This window comes from Camelus dromedarius, chromosome 12, assembly GCF_036321535.1.
Source record: "Camelus dromedarius isolate mCamDro1 chromosome 12, mCamDro1.pat, whole genome shotgun sequence".
Lineage (NCBI taxonomy): Eukaryota > Metazoa > Chordata > Mammalia > Artiodactyla > Camelidae > Camelus > Camelus dromedarius.
The window spans coordinates 23,691,979-23,719,115 of record NC_087447.1 but is presented as its reverse complement, the minus strand read 5'-3'; the positions used below and the strand labels follow the sequence as shown (position 1 = coordinate 23,719,115).

General features: G+C 47.4%; 1 protein-coding gene across 3 annotated transcripts in view; it reads left to right on the top strand.

Moving 5' to 3' along the window:
- Window positions 1–27,137, top strand: part of EHF (ETS homologous factor) — a 41,307-nt gene that overhangs the window by 827 nt on the left and 13,343 nt on the right. The window contains exons 1-4 of one of the 3 annotated variants that reach the window (XM_064492457.1): window positions 4,438–4,692; window positions 19,699–19,798; window positions 23,640–23,885; window positions 26,102–26,164. In XM_064492457.1, the coding sequence (XP_064348527.1) occupies window positions 4,687–4,692; window positions 19,699–19,798; window positions 23,640–23,885; window positions 26,102–26,164 (415 nt within the window). In that variant the 5' untranslated portion in view covers window positions 4,438–4,686. Of the gene's footprint in view, window positions 1–4,437; window positions 4,693–7,652; window positions 7,683–19,698; window positions 19,799–23,639; window positions 23,886–26,101; window positions 26,165–27,137 lie in introns of those variants that run through there. The other 2 variants (XM_064492458.1, XM_011000578.3) reach the window with 2 other exon arrangements.

Sequence of the window (27,137 nt, the reverse complement as noted above, 5' to 3'; positions counted from 1 at the left end):
CTTGTTCCATGATGGGATACTGTGACCAGACAGGCAGACGTGACTCAGCAGCACCAAATGCCTTCTAAGACAGGGATTCTTTTGGTTTTGTTTGGACGCCATGGAGAAGTGTTGGCCTCAATGTGGATAGAACTGTAAACGGTGGGGAATTAACCTTCTTGTTGGTAAATGACAACGCTGAGTCAGGAAAGTGACATTTTCACCATCTGTCTTTGCCAAGATTTAGGACCCTCCTAGGACTGCGGGAGCCTGTGTCTTGTTAAGATGAAGCTGTGAGTCTGAGCTCCCAGACGTGGCTGTCTGCACTGACCTTAGTAACAGGGAGAAAGTGAGTGAGTGTCTGGATTGAGAACTTTCAATGGAAGTTGTAATTCAGGAGTGGATTCTGTAGGCATGGCTGCGAGGATGTGTTCAGATAAAACCTTTTACTGCATCACTGGGTAGTTGGGGATCATGAGTGGCCGTGCACTAATTCCACTGAGGGATTCCTTTGTCTTCAAGGGAAGAGTTGACTTCCAACCGGAGGGATGAAGTCATGTTATTAGGAAGAACTTCATGTGTAAGAGATGCTATTGCGAAAGGCTCTTAAGAGATTTTAAGAATGGCTTTAATAGCTGCATTTGGAGTTTGCAGAAGGCTCCAATGAGACCTAGAATTCTGAGACTATGAAATAACTCCTCAGTTTCATCTGATAATCTGAAGTCACGTAGGATCACATTATTTCTACACCATCACTAGTGGCTTATATAGATAGATTTAAAAAAATAATAGGAACGTGAAATGAGGGTCATTTGGAAGTGTGTGATTTGAAAGAGTAATAAATATAATGGAGATAATCCTTCTCCGTGTTTCCAAAGTATTTTGTGGAAGCATTTTAAAAGATAGTAACTTTGGGGGAACAACTGTGCTGTAAGTTCTCTTGCATGACTGTTCAAGATGGCGGGTGTTAGTCAGGGCCTTTGGAGGATGGTTGTGGGTAGGGTGATGCCTTTGATCTAGGCCTCATACATAGGAAAGATCTTAAATTCAATTATATTTATTCTTTTGGGTTAAAAAATATCTATTTGTTAAATTCAGACAACACTCTTGATATTTTTTTTCCCATGTTTTAATATATTGTGAGCTCCCCCAAATGGAAATGCCTCGGGCCTTTCCAGACCTCTGAGCAATCCTACATTCACACGCATGATTCCACATTTATGCTTCCATTAATCTTCCAGCTTACCCAGATCCTCTTTCAATACCTTTTTGATAACTTGAAAGGCTGAGACAAAATGGAAACTGAACGGTTAAAATATTTACTCAACTGCATTCAATTAGCTAATTGGAAACTGGAAGGAACTAGTATCAGGTCCTAGGCCTAGAATGTGAGTGCTTTGGGTCAAAGTTCACTTCTAGGAAGTAGAATTAATTAATTAATTTATGGGGAGAGGTATATTTATTTATTTAAATGGTACTGGGGATTGAACCCAGGACCTCGTGCATGCTAAGCATGCAGTCTACCACTCAGCTACATCCTCCAGCCTAGGAAGTAGAACTTAGCTTTCTAGAATCTTGTAATGTTTTATTTCCTCCTCATCCTCACCTTCCCCCAAATTAGGGTTAGTACTGGGTTATGTCCTTTAGACCATCTCGCTTTCTGAAAACTCAGTGTAGGAACCCTGTTTAATGTCCCAGCCATAGAGGTTAATACAAATCATTAAAAAGTGGTTCAGTCTTTTACCCTTCCTCCAGATGGAGTCCTCCCTAGGTCCTTTTGAACAGATGTGACTTTCAAAGACCTCTGGGAGATGGGAATGGGGTGGATACCAAGAACGCCGTGGGGGAACTTGCTAATGCACTTGAGAAGCAATGCCACGGTTTGAAGGAACCAAGTGTAAAGTTGGAACGTGACTTTCAGTGACACTTTTGCTTCTGTTTCAGCCCATTTCTCTCGTGCAGATCGATCTCTGGTGGAATTGAAGGGACTGTCGTTTCTGTTGTAGGTGGGGCCCTGGTCGGGACGCACCGGCTCCACTGCAGCCTTGGTGTCTGAGACCGTGTTCTCGCCCAGGCCCTGTTACTGGGTAACTGATGAGCGCAGGGCTTTCAGCCTGGGTGAGACAAGCGGGCTCTGCGCTGGGGATTGTCTTCCCCAGAGAGTGGCAGGAAGGTGATCGTACCACGCAGGGTTCTCTTAAATCTGTTGCTGAATAACTGAAGAGACAGGGAAGATAATAAACTTTATTAAATGTTTTATTATCTAGTTTCTCATAATATGATTTTAAATAATATGATTTGTTCTAAGGAAAAGCAATTGTGCTCTTATTAGACATATGTGACTATCACGTTTATTTAAACTGGTCAGGGTTTTAAAGGGCCAGACGTGCAGGAAATACATTAGTGCAGTGGGGTAGAATATTCCCCACAGCAGCTCATGTTAGCATGGGACATGTATTCAAGCCCAGTGGCTTTGATGTCAGGAAGCTGAGATGTGCTGGAGTAGAAATTTCCATGAATCCCTCAGAGTTATTTGATAAAACATTTATTGGACTTCAGAGGGGGGAATGGAAAGATATTTCTCTAAGACCCTTCCCTGACAGATTCAGACTCATGTTTTGAATGATTGGAGCACAGTGTGGACAAGGCAGAGTGTAGAAAGGCCCCACGACTAGGAGTCCGGAGACCTGGTTTTTTAGTCCCAGCAAAGCTGTGTGCCCAGAGCAACAACACTCCACCTCTCTGGGCTTCGGTTTCCTCATCTAGACAAAAGAGTCTGATCACCTGTGAGATCCACTTTGGTCCTCCTTCAGATTCTGATGACTGGGGGAAACCAGCTATGCTTAGAGGTCAGCAGGTTTAGCTCAAGTCTGTGAAAGCTGAGAATGGGGTTGGGAGATGCCCTAAGGGTAAGACAGGAAAGAAGATCAGTAGGAGCCCTTAAATGGCTTCCTTGGGGGTCTTCAGAATTTTGGGTATGCCTGGTGGAGGTACTAAGGCTGGACAGCTGGAGCCTTTACTGGGGTGTTTGAGACTGTTCCCATGACAATGTCCCAACTTTATCAGTTGCTTCATGTATCCAAAGTTGGTGCGAGTGTAGAAGTGGAGGAAGCTGACTGTTCTGTGACCACAGGGAGCAGTTGGTGTACACGGATAGGCACCCTAATGCCGTCGTCTATAAAACACCAAAGCAGCCTTCTTAAAAGTGAACATTCAGGCCCCCACGGAGTTTACTCAGTTTGTGTGGTGCTGATCAGCCTGCTTGATTGATTGCCCGTGAATTATTGGGTAGGTTGGTTGGACGTGGACTCTCTTCTCCTAGAGAAAGACCCAAGGGGTAATCAGATGGGAACTGTGTCTGACCCAGCCACTGGGCGGCCAACCAGGAGACCAGTCTTCCCAGAGGGCCTGGGCCTGAATCTGGAGCAACCAGAGCTTGCAATAGGGTCAAGCAGGATGGCCCATTTAAAGAGGCTCCCAGGGTTTTAATTGGCCTTGTTTTAAAAGAGACACTCTGTAAACTACTCCTTTGAAAATTGATTTCACCAGCACCTAACCACATTCTGTCTTCGGTTTGTTTCATGGGGCTGAGCGCCTTGTTCTGGCTCACTGGATTTACATTATCTCTTCTTTTCCAGTTTTTGCCCACAGCTAGGCCCTTAGAGCCTCCTTCCTTTCCCTTCTTAGAAGGATGTTTGTTGTTTTTAAGGGTATCTGCCTATTTATTTGAAATGTGGCCAGCCTAGGTGCATTCTAAACGTGCCTTATGATAAAAACAAAACCCAAAATGCCTACTATAATATTTTGATTATTGACCTAATAGATCACCTCAATTAACATAACAGCACATTTTTTACTTTTGGAGGACCTTGTCTAGATGCAGACTTTCTTTGATGTCGTAATTGTGGTGACCTTAACGATTTCACATTCTGTCATTTCCCCTTCACTCTACGTTGTGGGCACAGGATAAACAGTCTTGGGAGCTGGGCCTTGATTGGTCCAATTTTGGATCTGAGAAAGTTTAGTCAGCCTGCCAGCCCTTTCTTGGCCTGATGCAAACTTCTATTGAGCCTTTTTTGGAATATGAAGAGGGTCTCCTACTTTTTATAAAGGACAATGGAGCTTGGGGGATATGACTGTCTCATAGAGATTATTTTGGCGTCCCTCTTAGGAAACTTAAAAAAAAAATGCCTACAGTAGGGTTAATGATATATTCTGGTGGATGAAGTAAGTGGGGTCTGAAAGATGAAGATTATTTCAGCCCTGTCTTCATGGTGACTAGTGACAAGACTTGTTTTCTTTGCAGTGGACTTTAGATTTGGCCCACATTCAGCCTCTGTCTCAGTTAGAAAATCAGACAGTGCCTAGCTTACCTTTCACCTGTCTTACTAACACCACTGGCCAGAGGCTGTGGGTTGAGGAATGCTGATGAAGAGTGGACTTTGTCTGCTTTTGTATCTGAAGGGGCAGGAGGCTGTGAGTCGTTGTTGCCTGGAAGCAGCTGAAATGTGGTGCAAAGAACATCGAATTTAGAGTCAGAACATCTGGGTTCAAATTCGACTTTGCCACCGAGAAACTGAGTGACTTTGGGCGAATTATGTAAGCTTGAGAATATAAGTTTACTCATCTGGAAGATGGGGTTAATAACATCTACACAGGCTGCTGTAAGGATTAAATTAGACAAAGAATCTGAAAGCACCTGGATAAATGCTTGTGAGTAAACATTCAGTAATTTGTGGAATGGAATTGGAGGCTCAGTCCTCAGCATGGGTGTTTTCAGTGAGTCTCTATTGAGATGGAGTGGATGAATAATTGTGAGATTTTGTTTTTCAAAATGATTGTTGGTTGTTTCTGTACTGTGACCTTGGGAAAGAAAGGCACTGGGGTTTTCAGTGGGGAAGGTGGGCAGCAGAGAGATGGGACGAACCATGTTAACGGGAGGACCTCCAAGTTGAGCCTTGTCTTGAGCTGGCTGCCAGCCACAACCCATCGGGGTTCCAAGGAAGACCTGGGGTAGGTACCTAGCACGTTTTTATCCTGTCTTGATGCCTGGCACGTAGGGGCCTCCAGAAGAAAGAACTGCCACCACCCCTGGCAGTTCACATGACTAACGGCAACTTTATACATATTGCCCACCCCTTACAATCTTGAGTGTCTCCAGGTATCTGCTGGCCCCTGCAGCTAAGACATTAATTACTCTGGGTGTTCTAGGGGCTTTCAAAAAAAATCCTACTTACTTATTTTGCCAAAGCACTCTGGGGTCTGCCTCCTGTAAATTGTTCAAAGGAGGCTTCTAGCCATGTTGAAGTTGGCTATTTGAGGCTACTTGAATCGAACAAGCAGTCCTGGCTGTAAAATAGCAGGGTTTTTCTAACCTGGGATCCAAGGACCCTCTGGGTGTCCACGGAGAGAAATCAGAGTTTGTGAACGTGGCTGTGAAAAAAATTACATTTTCGTTTTTGGCAATCTAACTAAAATCAATGTTTTCTTTCAATATGAATGTAGGGAAAATTCCACGGTAGCAGTAGCTGTAACTGATTGTCACCAAGGGAAATTACAGACATTGTCCCATCACACTACACCCATTACAGATGTCTCAAAATGTCAGGAGTCACCACTACTTTGATATCACAGAGGTTATTGGACCTGCACCAGATACTCTTGGTTGACGCAGTCATAAAGGAGCACGTATACTATTATGATACCACACATTTATTTTTTAAAGTATTTTGATAATTATATTGCAATATAAATTTCCTTTCTAATCTTATTATTTTACTTTGTTGTTTTAAAAGCATTATTTTGAGAAGGGGTCTATAAGCCTCAGTAAATGAGGGTCTATAAGCCTCAGTAAGTGCAAAATGAGTCCATGGTGTAAAAAGAAGGCTAAGAACCCCTAATGTGTAGCCCTTGCTCACGCAGGGCTAAGGAAATGACTTCTGAACAGCAGCCGTGAATACATGGTCTGTGGCAAAATGGGGTATATTTTCTTCCCACCCGTATTTCTTGTGTATGGGTAGCTTTGGGACCTTGGCATAATAATAATAATAATAACAATAATATTGCCAATAATTGCTAACGTTTGTTGAGTGCCTGCTATAAGCCAGGTGCTATTACTGGCATGCTCAGTGTCATATTTTGTTCAATCCTCCCAACTACTTAAGAGCCCGTTCATGGGGCAAAGACAGGAAAGACTGTCCCCTTGCCTTCCACGGTGACAGAACATAGGTGCAGGTGAAGGCAAACTTGGGACTGACCCCCGGGACAGGGCCGGTGTTGAGGGGCTGCAGCCCGTGCAGTCACGCAGGGCCCAGCACTTACAAACAATCTGTGCTTGGTTTAATGCTCTGCCGTCGCTGTCTTGAAATTCTTAATACATTTGGAGCCAGGGGCTTCATACTTTCCTTTTGCACTGAGCCCTGCAAATCATGTGGCTGGGCCTGCCTCTGGATGTAATGAAATTGTTCAAACGAGTCACAACTCCTGCTGCCCGGTGGCTGGGCAGCTGTGGCGGGGAGCTGACCTTGGGTGGAAAGCTGAGTGCTGGCGAGGAGGGAGGCACTGGTTTTTGAGTCGGTGAACTTGATCATTTTGTTTGAGCAGCAAAGATTTCCTCCAAAGCACCTGGAGGAACGGCTGCAGCTGCATAACCAGCTGGAAGGGATTTGATTCCTCAGAAAACCTTCCTGGGAAGGGGTCGCTTGTCTTGCTGATGGATATTTTCATTTGCTGCTTTCCAGAGGGTTTATGACACAGGCCCACGAGCTGGGAGAAGCAGAGCAAAGTGTGTTCTGGAAGGACAAATGAGACCCGGTGTGCCCAGAGTCTATCTTTTTTGTAGGAAGGCGCTAAAAGGGAACTCGGCTGTCTTGTCTATTGTCATTTAATGATTGTACAAAAGAAAAACCCACTTCTTCGAAAGAGGAGACCCTCTAATTCGTGAGAAAATTCAGATACTATTTGTTTCTTAAGTCGCGAAGATGATACTGGGATGAGCCTAGTGGAGTTCTGTCTGGGTTTTACAGCTACATTTTTACAAACTGTTCCAAGGTCATAGGCATGGTGGAACTTTCCTGGATTTATGTCTGGGAGTGATGGGATTCAGGCTCTCAGAATGCACATCCACCGTCTTCCCCTCATCTGTGTGATGTCCGCGACACGGCAGGTCTGTCATCAGCACCTGCGTGTGACGACTCGGAAGACACTGGACGCTTTTCCAAAGGAGGCACAATTTCCCCTTAATTTTTCAACAGTTTTTTTTCCCCTTGTTATTATGACCACTCTTTTATCATGCCTAATAAGTCTGAGGTGGCTTCAAGCAGCCAAGCCCGACTCCTGAGTCAATCTCGGGCTTTCAGCAGGAAGCGAGACTGAAGTTTTGACAGATGGCTTTGAGTGCTTGTGAACTGGTGCTTCTGTAGCAGCATCCACACTGATGGACACTAAAGAGAACTTTCATATTAGGGCACAAGGATGCTTAGTGTGACTCCTGCTCACACTTAGGGAAAAAAATGATGGGAGCTGTACTTAAAGGATCTCAAATTCAAAAATGAAAGTATGCAACCCTCAGAGACATCCTCCTCCTCTTTACAAACACAAGGATCCATTTTCAAAGAAGAAAGAATTATATTGCACTTTCCTTCTACACCCCAATACATTTATTATTAATACAGCCAGTTCGTTTACTCGCTCTGTGTCTTTGGGTAAGTTGCTTAACTTCTCTGTGCCTCCTTATTTCTAAAATGGGGATAATATTAGTACCAATGTCGGGGCTATTGCAAGAATTGAGTGAGATAATTCCTAACACATCATAAACAGTTGACAAATATAAACTCTCATCCCCTTCATAATTTTGGTTGTTGTTTTCTAATTATACAGTCTGTGAGATTCCAAATTGGTGGCTGTTTATCTTTCCTTGGCTGGAGCATCTTAGTTCTTTCTCTGGGAGGAAATCTGAATCTCGACATGGTCAAACCCATTGTCCCAGTCCTTCCCAACCCCTCCCTGGCTCACATCCCCACCTCTAACTTCCCTCCACCCTTCCCGCATTCCTGCGTCCTCGGTCTTATTTATTTTTCAGTCAACTGAGGGTGGTGTTAAATCTTTTATTTTTCTGGCTGCCCAGTTTGTTTCCGAGGCGCTCCACTCCCTGCCCTGCTCATGACAAGAATGCTTGGGAATGCTCAGCCAGCCATATCCCTCCCCTGTCGGAACACCCTGTTCTTAACGCTCCTTGAGAAGTGGCATTTCCAAGACCTCCCCCCACTGCTGTGACTCCCCCACTGAGCCAGTGGTCTGGTGACAGCGAAGGCCCAGTGGCTGAGAGAAAGCTGACGATGGGGGAGGTGGTCATCTTGGGGAACCTCGCACTTCGCCCACGTGTCCTAGGCTTTCTTCTCCAGGCTTAAAAAGAGATATTAAGAGGCTTCTCCTGACTGCGTGTGTTGAAGGCTGGGTGGTGATGCCATTGCTTAATTGGTATTGTCATGATCTCCGTCTGAGTGATTTACTTAGCTCTTTGTGGCCCTTTTTGACTTGAGCTCATCATGTGATATTGACAAACTGTTGAGAAATGAGAGCATGATGATGCTTGAATTAATGCAGGCATCACGCTGGGGATGTCTCAGGTCCTTCCTACCTGGGACCTGGGACCTCAAGTCACTTGGCACGACATGAGTGAGTATCCACAGCTCACCTTGGAGGTAGGTGGAGTGAACCTCCTTTCGCTGGTTGGAAAGTTATGGTCCAGGGATCGGGGGTTTTCAAATCATGCTCGTTGCCCGGGGCTGGACCGAAGAACTGTCTGGGAGAGGCCAGACTGAGATTCAGGCACGCTGAGTCTCCGCTTTAGGAGGTAACCATAGACCACACCTACTCCCTGAACCATGTTGACTTTCGGAAGTCAACCATTTGGAAGAGTGTGGTTTGAGTTTTGATCCTATCCCGGCAGCCCCTTCTCTGCCCTCATTAATCGGATTCATGATCTTAACAGGGCTGGCTGGAGGCTGGCCATGTCATTCTGTGGCTCTTGGACACCCCTCAGCACCCTTGCAGAGCCAGCCAATGGAAAAGTACAGTGTCTTCTGGCTTCTTGGCCCTGCGAGCTCTGGCTGGCCTATTCGATACCACTTTTTCTTCTGAGGGAGTGGGAGGGTAGCATCCAAACTGAAAGTGCAGGGTTTTCTTTGGTTTTTATAGGAAAAACAAATTGGCATGAACGCTCAGTCAAACCAGCTCAGGCTGTTTGGGCAGATGCCTTTCTTTGCTTTTTTCTGTTTATTTTCCAACAAATCAATGCTTAAGTGCATTGTTATTGGAGCAGAGCAACAGGTGCAAAAAAATAACTCTGCTGCCAACGCAAATGAAAAAGTAGGGCTTATACCCTCTGGGAGGCATTCAGAAGATAACAGAAGCCCCTGCCAGCAACCGAATTAACAGCTCTGTTTACGGTGGGTTTTTATGTTAACCTGCCCCTAACCCTCTGACGCATAAACACACCATTGTCTCCGGGAGAGACAGTCACCATCCAGACAACCAACTGCTTTATTCTGCCCTGAGTTGAGATTGGTTTTGGCTGAGGCTGCTCTGTAAAGCTCATGTCTGCCAACTTCACGTCTTAGTGAGGGTTTCCTGTGAAGGCAAGGGCGTGGGGTTGCTGAAGAGAAAAGGATCAGTACTGTTTTTAACCTGAGTTGAAGTTCTTCCCAAGCTTGGTCATTTCCAAATGCCAGAGCAGGTTGCCAGGCTCTCGGCTCTCACTCCACTGCATCCCCATCAGGAGATGAAGGAGAGCAGAAGACTCTGGAAAGAGCCACCGTTGTTTTTGGAAGTGGTGTCCTCACCGAATAGTCCAGTCGAGCAGGACAGCTTCTGTGTTTTGTCCACCGTTGTGTCCCCAGCACCCAGCACAGTACCTAGCATCTAGGAGATGGTCAATAAATACATATTAATCGGAGGGGATAAATGAATATTTATACTAGTGGGACAAACATTCCTTGATGATTGTTTCTCCCCACTGAAGGCTAAGACACCAAATTTCTTTGGTTATGAGGTCTAAAATCCAGAGTGGTTCTTTTGAAGCACTGATGGGGGTGGGATGGGGGAAGGGGTGACTCAGGCAGCCATGAGGTTCTCTTGATGGAAGTGATCATCATAAAAATCCTCTGCAAATGCTATGTTCTGAGGTTGAGTTTGTTTGTTTGGTCTTCAGAGGCTCATACTTGTAAGGAGCTGAGCATTGTTGCATCCAACAGTTTAGTGGTACTGACCATTAGGAACCGCGTTAGTTCAAGTTAGCAAATCATATAGCCATAGAATCTCCACAGACGAGGTGGAGATTGAGTTCTTGAACATGCTGGCATGTTGTCTCTGACTCTACAAAGATTTCCTGGTGTTTATGGGTGTTTCTTTCAAGGCTGGTATCTCCTGGAGTTCGGTATCTTGTGGGAAGGCCAGTAGATGAGTCTACGACCAGAAGTTTTCAGCTGTGAGGGGGCTTAAGGAGGTTCTTAAAAGGTTGAGGAGGTTCTTAAAAACGTAGATTCTGAATCAGAGGTCTGGATAGGACCCCAGGAAACCTCAAATTTAACTTCTCCTTGGGTGATGAAGGTGTAGGTGGTCTATAGACCAAATTTTGAGAAACACCTGTGTGGCCTCTTCAGCCCAGTGGGAAAATAAGCACCACAGACGTCACCCTGGACGCTCTATCCCTGTCCCCGCACTTCTCCAAAGACCTGCAGAGACCTGTGGTTGTAATAAGAAGTGAGGTCTGGAGTTTTTTGTCTTTGTTTTTTGGTTTTTTGGGTTTTTTTTTTTTGCTATATGTCTTTTATTTTATGGTTATTTGGTTGCAGGATAGAGACCAGGGTTAGAGGGGAGACAGATACTGAGGTTCAGGGTGGTGGGGAGTATGGTGAATTCTTCACTGCACTGCCAAACAGAGGTCCGGGGTGACCTTCCTCGATGCAGCATGGTTCCGACTTCAGCTGCGGCTGGAGAGGGACAGTGGGGCCCCTTCTGGCATCACCGTGAGAGAACTAGGCAACAGCCACGTCAAGGAAGAGAGCAAGAACAGAATCTCTTAGATCTTCTCTCAGAGGTCAGAATAAACCTGTCTTCCAACCCTAACTCCACTATAAAATGTCTTTACATTCCAGTCCAACATGAGTGCAAGATTGTTTTTTTGTTTTGTTTTGTTTTTTAAAGATCTCTGGTGTCAATAGATTTTCAGGGGTCATTGGATGGTCTTTAGAGGGCTTGGGGCCCACAAAACACATGCAAAGCCAAGTGTAGACATGCATATTGGGGAGGAGAGAGCCCTAGTTTCTGTTTTGATCTCAAAAGACTCCGTAACCTTTTCTGATTCCAGGCTTGCTCTATTCTTAGTTTGTCATATCTGAGCGAGGTTGATAAAGGCTCCTGGGGCTGTGTAAGGGAATCTTGCCCTTTGATCAGCTTTGGTGCCGGTGCATTGTCAGTGTCTGTGCCTTGTCTGGATCAGGCACCCAGACTGATAAAGATCAGCATGATAGCTATAGTTCCAAATAGCTTACAGTCAGTAAAGTGTGTCTATAATGGTTCAACTCTGGGACTCCCAACATGGCATCACTGCTCATGAGAATGCTTGAAAACCCAGGAATAATGCTTCCAGTGTTGCCCCTGGGAACATGAAATGTCTGTTTCAAAACACATTACGAGGGTATGAAATTACCTGTGATGTAATCCCGAGAGGATCAAATACATTCCCCAAGCTTGATTCACATTTTGATTCATTGGGAAAATATGAATTATTGTCTGTGTTACATTCAGTTAGATTTCACATGTACTTGAATTTTCTTTTCCCCTTGCTGGGAGCAGTTCTTTTGAAATGACAGTCATATTGAAACAGGAAGTCAGTAAGCTGTTGCAACATCCTTCAGGCAAATGCTGTGAATTCACCTGCTGGTAACTTTGATTAAGGACCGAGAATGACCTGGATAGTGCTCTCATCACAAAAGTAATTATTCAAAATGTCTAACTGTTTCTCTGGCTTGAGGAGTAAAATTACCCACACAAGGCAGCCAGTCTGAGGCAGTTTGGGGATGATGTGGTTGAACAAATCAAGGAGCTGGGAAGAAGGCAGACGGTGGCTTTGACTCTCAGTCCCCTGGGGCTGGGAACAGTGAATGCAGGCAAAGCCTTGCTTAAGATCTGCTCTGTGGCCCTGCTGGCTCCCAGTCTATCTTCACCCTCCCAGAGGGAGCAAACCTTACTTCTTGGCCTGAGGTCTAATTCCAATGAAGCACAAATAATTATGGACCAGTTTATTTCAAAAATAAAAAATAAAATAACTTTATTGAGGCATAGGAGTGTTTATATATGTATGGGTGTATGCATATATATTCATATACACATATATTTGTGTGTGTGTGTGTGTGTGTATAAAAATTCTTTTTTAATGGCTAAGAGTATCATGGATAAAACTGACCCAGCTTTTGAACACTAACATATTCCTACCTGAGTATATTGTCAGTACCACAAAATGAAGGCAGCTTCCTATTATTTCATCTTGTAAAAAGCTCTTGGATATATACTGGGAAGAGAGATGGCTTCAGATTGCTCTGGCAAAGAGAGGAAAGGGTCTCAATCAGGGTTCCCGAATGAGTGACTGGGCCAGAGAATTTTATAATCTTGGAGAAACTTGATAAAGGTATGAGATCCCAGATGGCACAGGGAAAATGCTGTGACTGTGTATGGAATCAGGGAGGGGGTGAGGATGAGTTGGGGGCAACTTTCTTCTCTGGCAAAGCACCCCCTTCTCAGCAGAAAGTTCCAAGGGTTTGTGGCTAGACCATCTGAGTTTGAATTCTCTTCTGGCTCCAATTCTTGTGAAGCTGTGTGACTTTGAAGAAGTTACCCAACCTCTCTGGGCCCCAGATAAGCCATTTGTTAAATGACATAATGCCTTATAGAATTATTGTATTGACTGAGATAATGCATTTAAATCTATTAGTACAGAGCCAGCACATTTTAAATGTTCAGTAAGCCCTGGATCCTCTAGTATAGTCATCATCATCATCACCATCATCATCATCATCATCATCATTTACAACATTGGTCCTACATCTCAGTAGCTCTACCACAGAGCAAAAGACACACCTGGCTCCAGATGATCAAGCCCAAGCTGGGCCACGTTTGTCCCTGCTGACAGTTCCTCTCTGTATGTTTAAGAAGAGAGACTGGTGGAGCAGTTGTTGGCCTTCTCTTAGGAGTCCCGAAACTGGGCAGACTCTCCTGGGTTCTGGGGTGCATGGCTCCAGCCCTTTGCCAGAGTCCCAGTGGTGCCTCCTTTCTCTCACTTTTCTGTCCCTGTACGCTCAAGTCCCAGACCCCATTCTTCCAGTAACTGAGTATTCTGTGTTCTAAGGACCTGTAGGACAGAGAAATCCCCTGGCCACACTCTGCCAGGAGCTCCCATTTTAGACAGGCTGCTCTCCCATGCACCTGCAAACTGGCCATGGTGTGTGGGAGCACGAGGCTGGGGCAGTAAGCCAGAGCCGGCAGAGGTGTGTCCTCCCACTGCTCCTGGCAGCCTCGGGCAGCGGGTGTCCAGTGGGATGAAGAGGAGCAGGAGGGGTGGCTTCCAGTCCCTTGAGCAGGGACCATGCCCAGAGGGGCAGAGCATGGCTTCTGTGAGCAGGGGCTGAGAGATGCTGTTCATAGCTCAGCCTAATGGTGCGTCCACCCAGCAGCCCAGGATGGGGCTGGGGAGGCACGGGTCCAGCCCTTGGCTGGACTGTGCCAACTAGCTGGGATTGCTGCATATTGTGTAGGTGGCAGAAGTTAGAGGCCTTGCTTGACCTAAACTTGGCCCTCAATTTCCTCCTTGGAGATTCAGTAAAGTAATAGTGACACCACCATAAATAAGTGATAATAATAATTATAAAAACCAGCTAACATTTACCAAGTGCTAACTCTGTGTCAAACACTTTTCCAGGCATTCTACAGGTAGCACCTCATTTTGTCTTTCAATAACCTTTTTCATATCATCTCCATTCTAGAAATGAGGAAACTGAGGCCCAGAGAAGTTGAGTCACTTGTCTAAGCTTGCCTCATTAGTAAATTGGCAAAGCCAAGATTTGAACTGTGGTCATCTGACTCCAGAGCCTGAAGCTCCCAACCATGACACTGTCCTGTCTCTGAGGTGTCGACACTGTCCTGTGTCTGAAGTGTCGACCCTGACCCAAGAATGTCCCCAAAGCCAACCAACACAGCTGAGAGAGAGACCTGTGGGCAGACTCCATGATAATAGCTAACACTTCTTGGGCACTTGGCATGTATGTGATAACAAATGAGAACTTTACAAACATTCTCATTGAAGCCACACATCAACTCCACTTTTTGTCACGGGGGAAACCAAGGCTTTCGAGAGGACAAGTACCTCCTCAAGGTCAACACAGCCTGCCCAGGGGCAGAATCAAGATGTCAGCCCTCTCCATCTGAGTCATGGGCTCTGACTCTCAGGAGCTGCCCTCCAGAAACACAGCAGCGCTAGGCTGGGTTTGAAGCTCCTCCCACCTTGAATATGTCCTTTCAGCCCAGATGTTAGTGAGCTTCCTTCTCCGTGGCTGGGCCTCACACGTTCCCATTTTTGTGCCCCTGAGTAGCAGCCCAAATGTGAGGCTCTTAAACTTGAGGGTCAGACCAAGTGCTTGGCTGGCCCCCTCCCCAATCCAGTGGTGCCCCCTGTGCATGGTGGTCAAGCCAGTGCTTGATGAAGGTCTGGTAGAGCGGGCACAGAGTTGGTGGGTCGTCTCAGCTCATGGGTGGCCCAGAAGTGGTCCAAGGCCCTAGAACTGAGGGCACTGTGGGAAGTCTGTTTAACCCCAGACTGCCCCATAACAAAGTGGGGAGCGAAGAGTGGCTCTGGCCACCCCAGTGCAGCGCAGTGCTGTTGCATTCAAAATGGGCTTCAGATTGGCCAAACCCAAACAGCCCATCGGTTGCTGGGAAGTGGCTGCCTCAGGTGGCATGGGGGCTGCTGGCAGGCCGGCATGGGGTCTTGTTGTACTGCAGTCCACTGGGTTGCACGCATGGCTCCTCCTCTTGAAACAAAAGAGCAGACTTTTGTCTTCCAAAGTGTTCATCTTAGAAACTGCTGTGCAAACAGTGACGTCTTGGGTGAATGTGGAAGTCTAGATAATTCAAGGGGGCACGGAGTTCCCTCGGATTGTTCCTATACATGAGGGGAGATAAGAGAAGGTAGATGGGAAAAAAATCCCTGCATCACCCACACTACATTTCTCTCTTTGGGACTGAATTAAAACTTGCTTTTTTGCATGTGTGCACAGTTTTTAATAGCCCAGGTAGCAATTTATGCTATGTTCCCAGAATACATACCACGGGGAATCAGATGAAGGTGGGCCCGATACCCAGTGCATTTAAAAAAATTCTTGGAGGCTATTACCTGGTATAACCAAGTAGTGTGCTGGGGCCTCACAGTCCCTTGTTTCATTCGCTCCTCCAGCAAGCCTAGGTGTTGGTACTAATGCCATGCCTGTTTCCCAGGAGAGGGTACAGCAGCTCAGAAAGACTCGGGGACAGTCCCAGGTCGCCACACCAGCAAGATCAAAGCCTGAGCTGTGGCCTCCACAGGCTCTAACTTGACCGGGTCCTCACCTGAGGGTGATTTGGCCCAGGGGATGTTTTGCTAGGGGTAGGGGCTGGGTGCTGCTAGAATCTAGTGGCTGGAGGCCAGGGATGCAGCTCTAAATGTCCTGTGATGCACGAGATGGCCCCATCACATAGAACCATCCCCGCCCAAGATGTCAGTCATGCCAAGGCTAAGAAACTCTGCTTTTCACCCCTTGAGTTCCCCTCTTGGAGCTGGAGGTGAGGAGGGGTGGGTCCTGTTCCCAGCTTGCTTTTGGCTTGAAGCGGGGAATCATTCTTACTCAGGCTCTGAATTTACTTCTTCCAACCCTGGAAGAAGTAAAATGTGTCAGAGAAACACCTTGAGAACTGACCTTTAAAGAAAGGAAAAGAAACCGATTATAATTGAGGGCATGTATGTCGGCACTGGACTAGCAACCGGTAAATCCCTGATTTATTCATCCTTCCAAACAGCCCTTCAGCTTGGAGGACATCCACATTCCTCAGACTCCCCCTTTGAAAGCAGCGAAGACTCAGGTTAACATACTCAAGGTCACATGGCTCGAAGATGGGGAGCCTGGATTCTAACCCAGGCCTCAAAGATTCCAAAGGCTCGACCTCTCACATCTTGATCTTTTTTTTTTTTTTTAAGGAAACAATAAAAGCTGTGCTGAAGGTCAAGTAGGGAGCTTAAAGAGGAGCATTAAATAATGCCCCTACTTTTTAATTGAAAGGATTGCTTTTTATACCCCATAAAGTGGTTGCCATGTACATTAGAAAGTCTAGATTAGTCTATGGGAGTGTGGGTGAGTTGGTTATAATAATGCATTTTTTTTTTTTGCAATTCTCCAGGCACGTTTATTATTCATTATCTCATTTGATCTCCTCAACAGTCTCGTGAGGCTGCTGGGGGCAAATGTCCTCATTTTACCACTGAAGAGTTGGGCCTCCGAGGTGGGTAGCACTTGGTGAGAGGCTTTCCGCTCTGCTAGCCCCGGGCCTCCTGTGCCCACCCCAGGCCACCGTCCCTGCAGCGCCACGCTGGGTTAAAGATACAGACCTTCTTTCCTCACCAGCCTGGGTGAGCTAGAGTGAACTCTGACTCACTGAGGAATAAGCCACATAAACTCTTTTATTGGGTGGTAACCATTTACTGGGCCCTGTAAAAAAGGGCCCCTCGCTGCTTTCCCTCAGAAAAGGGGTGCGGGCAGGGAGTGTGCCCAGCCTCCTGGGGGGCCTGGTGGCAATGGAGAAGTTGTGACCTCATTGTCCTCAGGGCTTCCCTGTGGGCTGAGAGTGGTCCTGGACGCCTTGTGCTGAGAAATGTCTGCCTGGAGGAAAGGGGCTGGTGGGCATTTGGTATAAAGAGGAAAACGGGCTCCCGTGGTCCTACGACATTTATTAAATTCTTTTTTAGTAGCCACTAAGCTCTCTGCATGCACAGCTTTATTTGATTCCCACAGCCCTGTGGGTTTGGGTTGGGCTCATTTTCCAGGTGGGGAAAGTGAGGATCAGAAAGATTTTGGCTAGACAGACTTGGAACTTGCTTGAGGTCACAAGCAGGGGGTACTGGTCTGAGCCCACCCCTCCCCGACTGCAAAGCCGGGGTGCTCAGCCCTCACACTGCTCTGCCCTCTGTTCTTCTGGGAAGTGGCAAGGCAAAGCCCTGAGCTCACGAGGAGCTGGGTCGGAGCTGGGTCGGAGCTGGCCCCGGCAGGCCTGGCTTCCACTGAAATGGCCACTGTGAAATAGCCCTGCAGGCAAACCCTTGTGAGAAAATTTCAGGGAAGCCTCTCCTGCCCAACCCCGCCCCCCAGCCCCCTACCCCGAGCCCAGAGGGCAGATCTTTCCGTGCAGATGGGCTGGGCTCTGAGCTTCAGCCCTTTCAGGGTTAAACAGTAACCTTTCTACTGCTTGTGGTTGAGCAAATGCTGGCAAGGAACAAGCCCGGCCTTGAGCAAACAGGAGCCGGAGCCAGGCCCCTTCCCTCTCCCAGCCACCCCTCTGGGGACATGGAGGTTTTCTTTTGCCTTGAAGCCCCCCCATCTTATTTTTTGGCTTAGGGCAATTGCTCTGGAAAGCTTGAGAGGAACGGGCTCAGTTCTTGTGAAAGAGAAGAAGGTTGCTTTTCCTTCTCTGAGAATGAGAATCAAGTTGTTCTCCTAAAATGAACTCAAGAAGCAAACTATTTACCTTCTATAAGCGTTTACATAGGGAAACTGAGGCCCAAGCTTGCTTCTGGCTCGGGATATCCGAGAGGTAGTGGCTTTCCCCCCGTAACACCTGCCACGCAGTCACGCCCCACTTGGTGTCGAGTGCTCCAAGTCATTTCATCTCCAACCAATACCCAAGGTAGGTATGAGGAGCTGTACTTTGCAGATGAGGAAACCAAGGTTCAGAGAGGCTAATGACTTGTTTGACTTAGTACTAACCTTAGCTGGTAAGGAAGTGGTAGACCTTGGAACTGACCCCAGCTCTTTCTGGCCTCGAAACTATACGGCCCCACCACATAGAACGCCGCTCTGCCCTCTCCCCACCCTGTGGTCTGTTACCATGTTCATCATTCTCACCGCATTTTTCCTCCACCTCCCTTCTACTTAGGCTGGATTCAGGCCTCATTATTTGCCAAACAACCATCATGATGCTGTTAAAAATCATCATAAATGTTCCTGCGTAGCCTAGTTCAACTCTTCATCACTGCTTTGTCCCCAGTCCCTAGAACTGTACCCAGCCCATTGAAGGGCTGATGAATATATGTTGGGTAAATGACTACATGAATGAATTTTTATGCCCTTCCTAGACCCCTCTTCTCCCCTCCCCCCAAGCCCTACATAGAACCAGAAGAGCAGTAGCTAAATTAGAGGGAAGGGTTTTGAGGGATGGAGCTACTTTGGTTGGGCAGTTTCCATCCTGGGGACATTGGTGACACCTGAGGATGCAAGATCTCCCTAAAACAGGCAGAAACGTTTCCATGATCTGCCACTATAAAGCCAGCCTCTTCTCCCCTCCCAAACATTCAGAAAGAGCAGGTTACCTTTAGAGGCCCTGGGGGTAATGCTCAGTTGCCTTCTGAAAACAGGGCTGGTCATCCCTTGAATGACTGAACACACTTCTGGGGCTTTGAGTATGAAAGGTGGAAGTGCAATTCCACTTCAAACAAAATTTCTTTGGCATTTTCACTTTCGTTAAAAAAAAAAAAGTAGCTCGAGGGTAGGAACATTGGAGATGCTGGAGGACTGAGGTGACTATTTCTGACATGTAAAATTTTCACATTGTTTAAAAAAAATCCAAACAGGCCCAGGGAAGAAAGGCTCTTCTCCTGGGTCCTTTATTGAGACACTGAGCCCTCAGATGGAGGAAGTCATCTGCAAGTCAGCTTCGAAGCCCTGTGGTATTCTTCAGGTCTGTAAAAGGAGAGGAAACACTAGTCTGAATTCTTACCAGGAGGGAAGGGAAGAGGCAGTGTCTTAGCTGAGAAATCAGTTGATTCCTGATATTATCACGGAGCCAAATACTTGAGGAGCTCTGGGTCAGGTATGGCTGAGGTCCTCCGAGCCCAGCCCAGCCCAGCCCGGGGCAGATGCCTGTGCTGAGGAAATTTACTGGGTGCCCAGGTGCGGAGCTGGCCAGGTGTGTTAGGACTTGTAACTGTCCGATTTCAGGTCAGAGTTCCTGCTCAGGTGCCGGCTCTGTTCTGCTACTGGTTTGGGTTTTCATCAATTGCAGTTCCACTTGAAACAAAAATCTCTTTGGTATTTCCACTTTTGTTAAAGAAAAAAAAAATTGGCTACTGGCCAAACTCACCCAGTGAGCAGGAATTACATTTTCATTTTCATGCCTGATCAGAGATTATTCATTTATGAATGGGTGGCTGTAAAAACTTGCCTCATGCATATGAAAATTGAACCTGGAAATTTTTAATTTCCAGTGAGTTTCGCTTTTACTGATAGGGCTTGGCAACATGCTTGGCAAGCAATGGATAAATAGACAAATTCCTTCTTCTGTCCTAAATTCAAGCTATGATCTGTACTCTCAAATGACATTTGTCCAAGAGGCACTGACTGGACGGGCTCTTTGATCCCCTTACAGATCATGATTCTGGAAGGAAGTGGTGTAATGAATCTCAACCCCAGCAACAACCTCCTCCACCAGCAGCCGGCCTGGACAGACAGCTACACCACGTGCAATGGTAAGGGGGCTGCGCGGGGTCGGTGTCCCTCCCCACGCGGACGCTTCCTTTGCTTTAATTAGGCTTCATTCCCCAACTTAATGAACAAGATAGATTTTAGTCAGCAGGGGTGTGGGGACCAGGGGAACTGGAGAAAACTTCATGCTGGAGGTTCCCACAGGGCCCTGGGGCTCCAGACAGAAGCCCATTTGAGATTCTGTTGTTTCCGCTCAATGTTCAAAGTTCTGGGTTGGCAGCCTGACAGATAGGGTGGTAGAAGATACTCGAAAGGGAAACCGTCTTTAATGGCGTTGGCTGGGATACCAGGATAGGAGAGAGAGCTGTGAGCGTGGGTGTGGGCGTGGGCGCATGCATGTGTATTTTGTGCAGAATCATGGAAGTCAAGGAGGAGAGAGTTACAGCAGCTTAATCTTCCTATTTCACCTTCTGGTGACCTCCCTTTGTAAAGGGAGAGGAGATTTGTGAGGAGACCATGTGCCTGCCTTGGGCGCCTTTAATCGAGAACCGATTAGAAGAGGGAGCGCCTGGTGGTGGGGCTTGCAGGTGGCTTAGTCATCTGGCCCGTGGCTCACTGTAGAAGCTGAATGGAATAAAGTTGTCACTGAATCAGGGTCCCCACACCCCACTGTGGAGGCGTTCGGTTTAGGCAGACGGCAGTGCTCTGCATCGCAGGGAGCTCGGGCCTTCCCCCACCCCACGTCCACTGCTGATCTCCTAAGAGACCCTCGTCTTCCCTTGAAAGACGGAGATGGGCAGTGGGTGAGCACGGTCTGAGAAGCAGCAGCTGGAGGCAGAGTGGAAGGGTTGTGTTTGCCAACAAGCAGCTGATCCACGTGCAGCTCTGCCTTTCGGTTTGGAGCCCCAGCCAAACATGGTGGAAAGCGTGAACAGGTGACTTCTCTTCCTAGATCATCTGTCCCACCAAACTGCTGCCTTTTCTGGGCAGTGGCCTTCCCCGTGGGAGGCCTCAGATCCCCTGTGGGGACCTCAGAGAATGATTCCAAACAGGGCAGGAAAGTTCTCCAGACTGGGAAGTCTTTTGCATTCCCAGGCCCCCAGGCCCCCTTGATTAAGGCAGCATTCCTCCTGTTTGCTCTGGAGCATGTGTGTTCAGCAGGGAATAGAATTAAAATATTACTTTTACGGGGAGGGTGTAGCTCAGTGGTAGAGTGTGTGCTTAGCATGCACGAGGTCCTGGGTTCAGTCCCCAGTACCTCCATTAAACAAACAAACAAACAAACAAACAAACCTAATTGCCAACCACCCCCCTCAAATAATTAGAAAAAATACTACTTTTCCTCTCTAACTTCCAGAGCCCCAAAGAAGTTCCAGCTCCTGGTCATGACTGATGGGGTAGGGGAGGCACTGAACTCAGGATTTTCGGTGCTTCTCCTGAACTTCAGGAATCTGATGAGTCACCTGGTTTATGGGGAGTTTCCCCTGGTCAACTTCAGACAAAATTCTCTGGTTTTCCCAAGTCCTGGCAGGATGCACTCTCGGGAACTAGCCTCTAATCTGGATCATGTGACGTTGAGAGAAGAAATTACTCCAGGCTTGGTGTTGGGTTATTGAGAGTTGTTGCCTCTTGTTTGCTAACCCAGAGCTACAGTCGTAACAACATAGTTATTTTAGAAATGAAAGAACAAAGATTTGGTGAGCTGCGAAAGCTATATCCCATCCTTAAACAGCTGCATAGATGAGAGGTCAGAAAAATCAGGAAGAAATAGAGATATCTGGTCTATACTCTCTGTGTTGGTATATTTGGGAGTATTTCTATGTAATTAAATTTTGGGACTAGATTCTTCCAGTCCTTGCCCTCTTCCCCTCCACTTTTGGCTTCCCCTTCAGGGCAGGAGCTGAGCATTTAGGGCTGCTTTTGTGTGGCCATGAGGTAGGAGGAGTAAGGCACATGATGTACGTGGCAGGTACCACCTGGGGTAGTCACCTTCGTGTCCACATGACCTTGACCTCCTGCTCTTAGAGCTGCCGAGGTCTGGAAGCAGTGGATGGATTCAAAGGGGGTGAGCAAGATAGGACCGGATTGGAAACAGCCCCCCTTCAGCCTCTCCTCTAGGGGGTGTTGCGGGCGGGGCCATGGGCATTATGAGAATCAAAACTCTTGCCGCTCTGTTGCTCCTTGTCACTCAGACTGTATCCAGCAGCCAGCATCATCACTATCCCGTGGAAGCTTGTTAGGAATGCAGAAACTCAGGCCTCACCCCAGATCTATGGAATAAGAATCCGCATTTGAACAACATTCCCTGGTGATTCATAATCACGTTAGAGTTTGAGAAGTACTGATCAAGCATGACCTTGAAGAAAAATTTAGGGGCAGTTTCTTACATTATCCTCTGGTTGATCTGTCCTGGAGATTGGTGGGAATATCTCTGTGTCATGTTCAGTAGACTTTCCCCTACTTCAGCTTGGCGGGCTGGAAGAGGGTCCTCCCTTTTTCCCTGCCTCTCACCTTTCTCACAAGAAAGCTCCTGCCCTCGGCTGGCCCGCCTTGAGGGGGACTGTAAGGTCTCTCAGCCTAGTCACACTTGCCCAGAGGCTGGCCTCTCTTCCCCGCCGCCCCGGGACTGTGGGCTGACTGAGTGATGTTCTCTTAAGTGAGCAAGAGGCTTGCGTACCTAGACGGTCCGGCCCTGGTAAGCTCAGCAGTATTTATGGGCTTGAATGACCTCCACTTCTTCCCCGGTACTTGAATTAACCTTCTTGTGAATGCACCTCACAGCTCTTCCAGGTTCCTACATTGTTTCTTCTTCAGCAACAAATTCCACTAAAGAAGTAGAGAGCACCTCTGATGACAAAGTATCTGAGGTGGTTTTTATGGGAGATACGAGGATGGGTAAGACAGAGTCCATGACCTTGAACATACAATGTACAAAGGAGAATAGGACTGTACTTAGAGACCTGTCAAGAAAGGCAGAACACGGCAAAAGTCATTGGGAGAAACACAAAGCATGTCTCACGGAGATTCAGGGGACAGCAGCCCTCGCAGTAAGTCGGGGGTCCGCGACGGCTTCATGGGGTGGTCAGAATCTGCAAAGCTGGGTAGGAACTCAACAGGGAGTGAGAGGTGGAATACAAACTGGGCTGAAAGAACAGCATAGGAAAAAGGCAAAAGGGCACTTGAATTACAGTTAGTGAAGAGCCTCAATCCCTGACTTGGCAGTTTTGTACCCAATTTCAGGGGATAATGGGAAACTGCTGAAGGTAACTGAGTAGGGACGTGACATCACAGTGGCTGTCATAACCAGCATGAGGTGGGGGGACATCCACACAGTGAGCAGATGAATAATCTGGACCACTTTGGGGAGAAGCAAAGGCATCATAGAGAAAAGGCTTCATTTTTGGTGGAATATGGTCTGAATTTTGGGTACGTATGTGTATATATGAGTGTGTAAGAGAGACAAAGAAACAGGAGAGAGAGAGGGAGTGGAAAGAACCGCGTGGGTGTGGACGTAAGCTAATAAGTTGCCGAAACTGTGGCAGTGCTCTAGTGTTCATGGTACTTTGTGGGAGGTGGGGAATGAGTGTGTGACCTCAGAGCATTTCAGGTCTTGTGTCCTCATGCAGGGCCCAGGGGTAAATACACGAGGAAGGACGTGAAGATGTATGGAGGCTGAATTTTTGACTCCCACCACAACTGGGGAAAGAGCTATGTTTCTAAGAGCCTCCTCTCTGGAGCCCATCTCATGTTCCTATCCCCGCTGATGGAAGCAGATTGTGGCTGTGATCCCCATGATATCCAGCCGTTAGCAGGGCATCCCTAGGTCTGGGACCATGCCCAGGAGCAAACACGGGTCACTCACAGGGCCGCCTTCTGTTTTTGCAGTTTCCAGTGGGTTTTTTGGAGGCCAGTGGCATGAAATCCATCCTCAGTACTGGACCAAGTACCAGGTGTGGGAGTGGCTCCAGCACCTCCTGGACACCAACCAGCTGGACGCCAGTTGCATCCCTTTCCAGGAGTTTGACATCAATGGCGAGCACCTCTGCAGCATGAGTCTGCAGGAGTTCACCCGGGCAGCAGGGACGGCGGGACAGCTCCTCTACAGCAACTTGCAGCATCTCAAGTGGAACGGTGACTCCCTCTCTCTCTCCATCCTGCTAGGAGCCAGCTGGGAAGGGCAGAGACTCCACAGCCGGCAGGGCCCCTGTTTAGGGACATCCAAGGATGGTTTCACTTCCAAATTACTGTTTCCCAAGACGAGGAGGGAGGAGGGAGGTGAGAGGACAGACCTGAAGCCTAGGGTGCAAGGTGTGTCTAATCCCATACAAAGCCAGCGTAATTTAATTCTCTCCTTATGGTTAATTTTCAAGGAGACAAGGACGAGCTGGTTATTCACAGAATACTTGCTGCTCTCAGAAGACCTCTTCTTTCTCTTGGAAACACAGGGTTCAATTGTTTAATTCCCAATCACTTGCTTGTTAGATCATCATGGCTTTGTTTTTTTTTGTTTTTTTTTTTTTTTAACCTTCTATACCTAAGTTCTTAAGATGGGACCTAAGCGTGGTAAGAAAATAGGCAAAATTAGATCTAGTTTGTTTTTTGGGAGGGGAGAAAGCTTATGGTATTTCAGCAGATTCTTAAAAGGTCCTAAATAGAAAACAAAGGGTTAGAACCAACAGTCTGGACATGTTTGGGATGTTTCTGCAGTGATTTCTGGAATTGGTGCTGCCTCGAGCCCCAGATGTCTCTCCTGAGGCCTCACGTAGCACACAGACAGGTACCCTTCAAAGGCTGTCCCTCAGCGATAGTTTATTCACACACGCACTCTTCCTAAACTGGCTTGCAAGACCTGGTAGGGGAGACAACTCATCTTGCAGGATGTCTTTGACCCTGGCCCGAGTTTCTTCCGATAATGGCTATAAAAAAACCCAGCTTCTCTGAGAATTGTTTTGGAAAGCAGTGATACGTGGGAAAAGAGAGCTGGCCCGTCTACATCAGAATGGGCATGTCTGTTGAAGAGAACCTGTGTTTGGGCATGTGGCTGGCGCTTTGGGAAGCATGAGCTCCAGGGCCATGAACCAGATTCAGATCCTGACAGCTGCTGTCGACACTGAGGCGGACCCAATGTCTGGCCACGGAGCTGGCAGCGCAGTGGCCTTTTGGGATGACCTCATTCAGCTCCTGGGCACTCCCTACTTCCCACCCACCTCACAGAGGTGGTTACTCTTTTTTTTTTTTTAACTAGAACCAAACCAAACAAAGCTCTATAAATAACCCCCAGGAATCTTCAGAAAGAGACACTTACCCTTGAAGAATTAAAAATATTTCCCTCCCTACCTCCAATTAAATCTTCTCCTTTAAAGCTTTGCCCTGATTGAAGCTTAAGGCAGGGAGGCCTGGGAGGTGATGTGGCCATCTGTGACCGTCCATCTCTGACCGTCCATGGCTCATTTGGCCCTGCTGCATGCTCCTGGTGCCTCTGAATGCCTGATGACCCGATTTTTCACTTTTGTTGCGTTGTTTGCCTTTTTGTAGACATTCTGTTAACTTATATTTACTGAGTCTTTACCTATACAAGGACTCTAAGTGAGTCAATTCATTTGGTGGCCTTATGAGAAAATAAATATTGCCTCTATTTGACAGGTGCAGTTTTCATTTGGGAAAACTGAAGGTCAGAGAGCTTAAAGCATGACTTCTACACCTGAGATATTTACAATCTGGCTGGGGAGGAAAAAGTCACATGTGTATATGTGCTTTTGTACAGGATACATCTAGAGAGAAGTTGCAATGCATAAATAAGGGAAGAATCACCGCATTGATCCAAATGTTATCTCTTAGATTGGATCTAATCAAAAAGGGGTTTGTTTCAATTTAAGCTCAAAGAAGAATCAAGAAGGTTTTCCTTGTATTTTTGTTTTCATTTTGTAGCAGATCTTAGTATGGGAAAGCACCTCAGAGGCCATCTAATGACTTTATCCAGTTTAATCCCCTAAATTTACAGATGGGGAAACCAAGACCCAGATAGCTCAAGTGCCTTGCAGCTGTTAGTGGAAAAACTGGTCTTCTGACTTCTGAACTTTTATTTCCACCATACTGGGTGTCTTCTCTATAGAAGGCCAAATATTTCCATCTGATATGAGTATCCTAGCTACTGATTTTCTGGACCCGGGATTCTAGGCTTGAGTTTGTAGATGCAGAGAGGGAAGCCCTCTCCCAGAAGCAAAGAGAAGTGATTAGGCAGTGGGATTGGCAGAAGCTTTTCCAAGAAGCCAGCTTCGCCCTTGGTTAAGCATCACGTTTGGGCTCCGCGTGGGCCCACTTTGACCTTCCCAATCTGTCCTTCACAGGCCAGTGCAGCAGTGATCTGTTCCAGTCCACACACAATGTCATTGTCAAGACAGAACAAACTGGTGAGTAGTGGCAGATGGTGGGAGCCACCTTGGTAGGCGAAGACCTGGGGAGGAGGAGTGGGAGGGAGTGTGAGGGGCAGTGTGGGAGCAGGGCGGAGTCAGGGTTTTGGCAGGAAACCCAGGGATGCTGCTTCCCCTCTGTCTCCGATGGGCCACCCCGCCATGAGCCCAGTTCCTTGTCCTTGGGACTGGTGACTGCCAACTAATTCTGATTTCTAGCCTGCTGATGGTGAGCCAAATTCTGCCCACACTCCTCTGCTCCCCATGGGTGGTCAGGGTAGCATCCAGGCTCTGATTCAGGAGCCAGAAAAAAACCCAGAGAGTCTAAGTGGGCTTCCTTCTCATTACCAGGAGAGTCAGGGGACCGGACTTGGGCAGGTTAGGAGAAGCAAGGGGAGCGAAGAGGAAGGGGTCAGAGTCTACTCTCCCCCTCCTCCCTTGGCTGGGGCGTGTTTCACAAGGAGGAGAAAGATTCAGACTTGGTGTTATTGTTACCATAGTTTTGAGGGAACTTGGAGTTTCTGTAGGGATGTCCAAAGGCAGCTGTGGAATCAACTCCTGCACTTTTAGACAGAAGCCACGATTCTGAGCTCCAAGGAGGGTCTGCAGTCCCAGGGTAGCTACATTCATTTTTGTTCTCCTTCGTCTGCCTAATCATCCCCGCTTCCTCTGTCCCAGTCTCTCTGCTGGGGTTTTCTGTGTCCCCTGGGGACTTGCAGGGCACGGTAACTGCCTGGAGAGTGTGTGCACAGAGCCTTGTACCAGTCATAGCTCCTTCGGCCTATGAGCTCTCAGTCTAGGGAGAGCTCTGCCAAGTCCCCCCCAAGTCCACTGGCCACGATAAAACTGTGTATCTGCCACTGCTCCAGGGTCGCTCCCCATGTCCACATCGGTGAGAATGCGGGCCACACGGGCCAACCACCGAGCTGGCTACAGGCCTCCCTGAGGGTTGCGTGCCAGTCACCAAGAACAG